This window comes from Oncorhynchus mykiss, chromosome 22 (assembly GCF_013265735.2).
Source record: "Oncorhynchus mykiss isolate Arlee chromosome 22, USDA_OmykA_1.1, whole genome shotgun sequence".
Classification (NCBI taxonomy): Eukaryota; Metazoa; Chordata; class Actinopteri; order Salmoniformes; family Salmonidae; genus Oncorhynchus; species Oncorhynchus mykiss.
This window is the reverse complement of record NC_048586.1, coordinates 43,850,280-43,853,645: the sequence shown is the minus strand read 5'-3', so window position 1 is coordinate 43,853,645 and position 3,366 is coordinate 43,850,280. Positions and strand designations below refer to the sequence as shown.

The window sequence follows — 3,366 nt, the reverse complement described above, 5'->3', positions numbered from 1 at the left end:
CCAGCATGGTCAAATAATAATAACCACAGTAGTTGATGAGGGTGCAACAAGTCAGCATCTCCAAATTAATTGTCAGCTGGCTTTTCGTAGCCGATCATTGAGAGTATCTCTATCGCTCCTGCTGTCTCTAGAGAGTTGAAAACAGCAGGTCTGGGACAGGTAGCACGTTTGGTGAACAGGTTAGGGTTCCATAGCGCAGGCAGAACAGATGAAACTAGAGCAGCAGCACAGCTGATAATTAGAGAGCATACTTAAATTCACACATGACACCGGATAAGACAGGAGAAATACTTCAGACATAAACAGACTGACCCTAGCCCCCGGACACATAAACTACTGCAGCATAAATACTGGAGGCTGAGACAGGAGGGGTCAGGAGACACTGTGGCCCCATCCGATGATACCCCAAACAGGGCCCGAACAGGCGAGATATAACCCCACCCACTTTGCCAAAGCACAGCCCCCACACCACTTGAGGGATATCTTCAACCACCAACCTACCATCCTGAGACAAGGCCGAGTATAGCCCACAAAGATCTCCGCCACGGCACAACTGGAGGGGGGGCAACAACCCAGACAGGAAGACCACGTCAGCGAATCAACCCACTCAAGTGACACACCCCTCCTAGGGACTGCATGGAAGAGCAACAGTAAGCCAGTGACCCAGCCCCTGTAATGGGTTAGAGGAAGAGAATCCCAGTGGAGAGAGTGCAACGGGCCAGGCAGAGACAGCAAGGGCGGTTTGTTGCTACAGATCCTTTCCATTCACTTTCACATTCCTGGGCCAGACTACACTCAATTATATGACTTACTAGAGGGTGATGTTAAAGAACGTATGGAATGATCCATGACGTCCTCAAAATGTACTTTCAGAAATCTTACATACCGTTTTTCATTAAATAACATGCATCAACCAGAGACTTTGGCATTTGGAATATACACCCCAAATTTATTACAATGTCTTTAACAAAACAAGCTAATGCCCTCTTATGCCTTCTCCAAGTCATTCCTTGCCAATCCAGTCAAATCATTCTCTATCAACATCACATGTATCACATCTATTATGACAACACAGAGATAAGTAATATCAGCGTATTGTTACATGAATGAGGCAGTTACAACATAGCAGTATAACATGACTATATCTAACCTGTGTTTGTCAAACTTATGAATAAAAACATAGGAACTATGAATGCCTTAACTTCAAACGAGTTAAAATACGCTTAGCTGTCACTTTGAACCATGGATAAAAGAAAGAGTAAATTATTGGATTAATTAAGGAATTAAGAAGTGGCAAAAAGCTGATGATGAATGACGATAAATTGTCAATTACAATAAAAATTAAATACAAATGAAATGGAATCCAACAGCTTAGATAGGTGAAAACAACAATAGCTAGAGTTTTTGTTGCTTTCCTCTCAGACTTATTTGCCTGTACAGTTTTAACACTAGACACACTGGCAGCCTCTTTTGAAAATACCTTTCTGGCCTGTGATGTGGCCACGACAAAGATTTTCAAATAAAGTGTTATAATAATAGAGCACGGGACAACCATTGTAATTAAAAGGTCAATTACAATACCCCAGGTTACTCCTTCAACAATAAAACATTCTTTCAAACATTTACTGGGTACCTGTACATTTACAAATATTTTTATGATAGCAGCATAATATATGATACAACAACACCAGGTAATTGATATACAACACATCATTCTTGTTATTGTTATTTTAGAGTGGTACAATAAGGGATCACACACAGCAACATAGCGGTCAATAGATATCAAGACCAAATTGCCCAGAGATAAAGAAGCACATAAACAACTGATGTAGAAATAAAACACACAGAAATATTCCCCAAAACCCCAGCACGATTCCATTATTGCTACAGTCATTACTGGTATCACAATCAATCCCACCAGGAGATCTGACACAGCCAGAGAGAGGATGAGCAGGTTGGTTGGAGTGTGGAGCTGCTTGAAGTGAGAGATGGAGATGATCACCAGTATGTTCAAAAATACTGTAACTGCTGAAATCAATGAAAAGAAGATGTACAGTGTGATGTAGATAGATGTCGACAGCAAAGCCTTTCTGCAAGAAGAGTTTCCGTCTTGAAAACAGTATTGAATATCTTCATGTGTCTCCATTTGTAATAAAGGTTCAAATGCTGAGGTCCTGCTCCTTCTTGGTCCTGTGTGTGACCCTGCCAGGTCCGCCTTCTGACAAACTCTGAGCTCTGCCTCTCTATTTATCCCTGATTCACTGACAAACACTCCCCTCCCCAGTGTCTCTCTCTCTCTCCACACACACACACACACACACACACACACACACACACACACACACACACACACACACACACACACACATAAAATAATGGTTGGTTAAATAAATAATTTGTGAAAGCATGATGTAATGTGTGACAGGATTGGAAGTTTCTCTGCGCACCTTGCCTGTCCTTCAGCCTTACTGATAGTTAGAGAAAAGGTACATTTTCTCAACTGAGCATTTTAAAGGGGGAAATATAGTATGGGTGATGTTTTGGTCACTCAAAGGCTATTTTCCATGGGAAATAGGATAACTGTGCAGACTAACTGGTTTGTGTGATGTCAGTGCTTAGTTTGGATCATAATCCATAACCTCAGGAGACACGACGGCACATCACATGTCAGCTGGCCAGTGGTGGGTAGTATATGGGGCTTTAGTGACAAAACAGATGGCACTGTGATAGACTGCATCCAATTTATTGAGTAACGTATTGGAGGCTATTTTGTAAATGACATCGCCGAAGTCGAGGATCGGTAGGGGGGGGTGTCAATATAACAGTCCGGTGGCCATTTGATTAATTGTTCAGCAGTCTTATTGCCTGGGGGTAGAAGGTGTTAAGGAGCCTTTAAGGTTAAGGTTCAATTTTCAGGCCGACTGTCTTCTCTGTATACATCAATGATGTCGCTCTTGCTGCTGGTGAGTCTCTTATCCACCTCTATGCAGACGACACCATTCTGTATACTTCTGGCCCTTCTTTGGACACTGTGTTAACAACCCTCCAGACGAGCTTCAATGCCATACAGCTCTCCTTCCGTGGCCTCCAACTGCTCTTAAACACAAGTAAATTTAAATCCATGCTCTTCAACCGATTGCTGCCTGCACCTGCCTGCCCGTCCAATAACACCACTTTGAACAGTTCTGACTTAGAATATGTGAACAACTACAAATACCTAGGTGTCTGGTTAGACTGTAAACTCTCCTTCCAGACTCACATCAAACATCTCCAATCCAAAGTTAAATCTAGAATTGGCTTCCTATTCTGCCACAAAGCATCCTTCACTAATGCTGCCAAACATACCCTTGTAAAACTGACCATCCT

At 42.3% G+C, this 3,366-nt stretch overlaps 1 protein-coding gene across 1 annotated transcript; it reads right to left on the bottom strand.

Annotated features, from left to right (window-relative positions):
- Positions 1-619: 619 nt before the first annotated feature.
- LOC118943641 (trace amine-associated receptor 13c-like) lies at positions 620-3,037 on the bottom strand. The gene has a single exon (XM_036959597.1). It carries the CDS (start codon positions 2,144-2,146, stop codon positions 1,187-1,189), a length of 960 nt encoding a protein of 319 aa, XP_036815492.1. The 5' UTR covers positions 2,147-3,037; the 3' UTR covers positions 620-1,186.
- Positions 3,038-3,366: the final 329 nt, after the last annotated feature.

Bases quoted from the DNA above. Each gene is read 5' to 3' on its own strand.
- LOC118943641 (XM_036959597.1), bottom strand. From the start codon at position 2,146: ATGGAGACACATGAAGATATTCAATACTGTTTTCAAGACGGAAACTCT.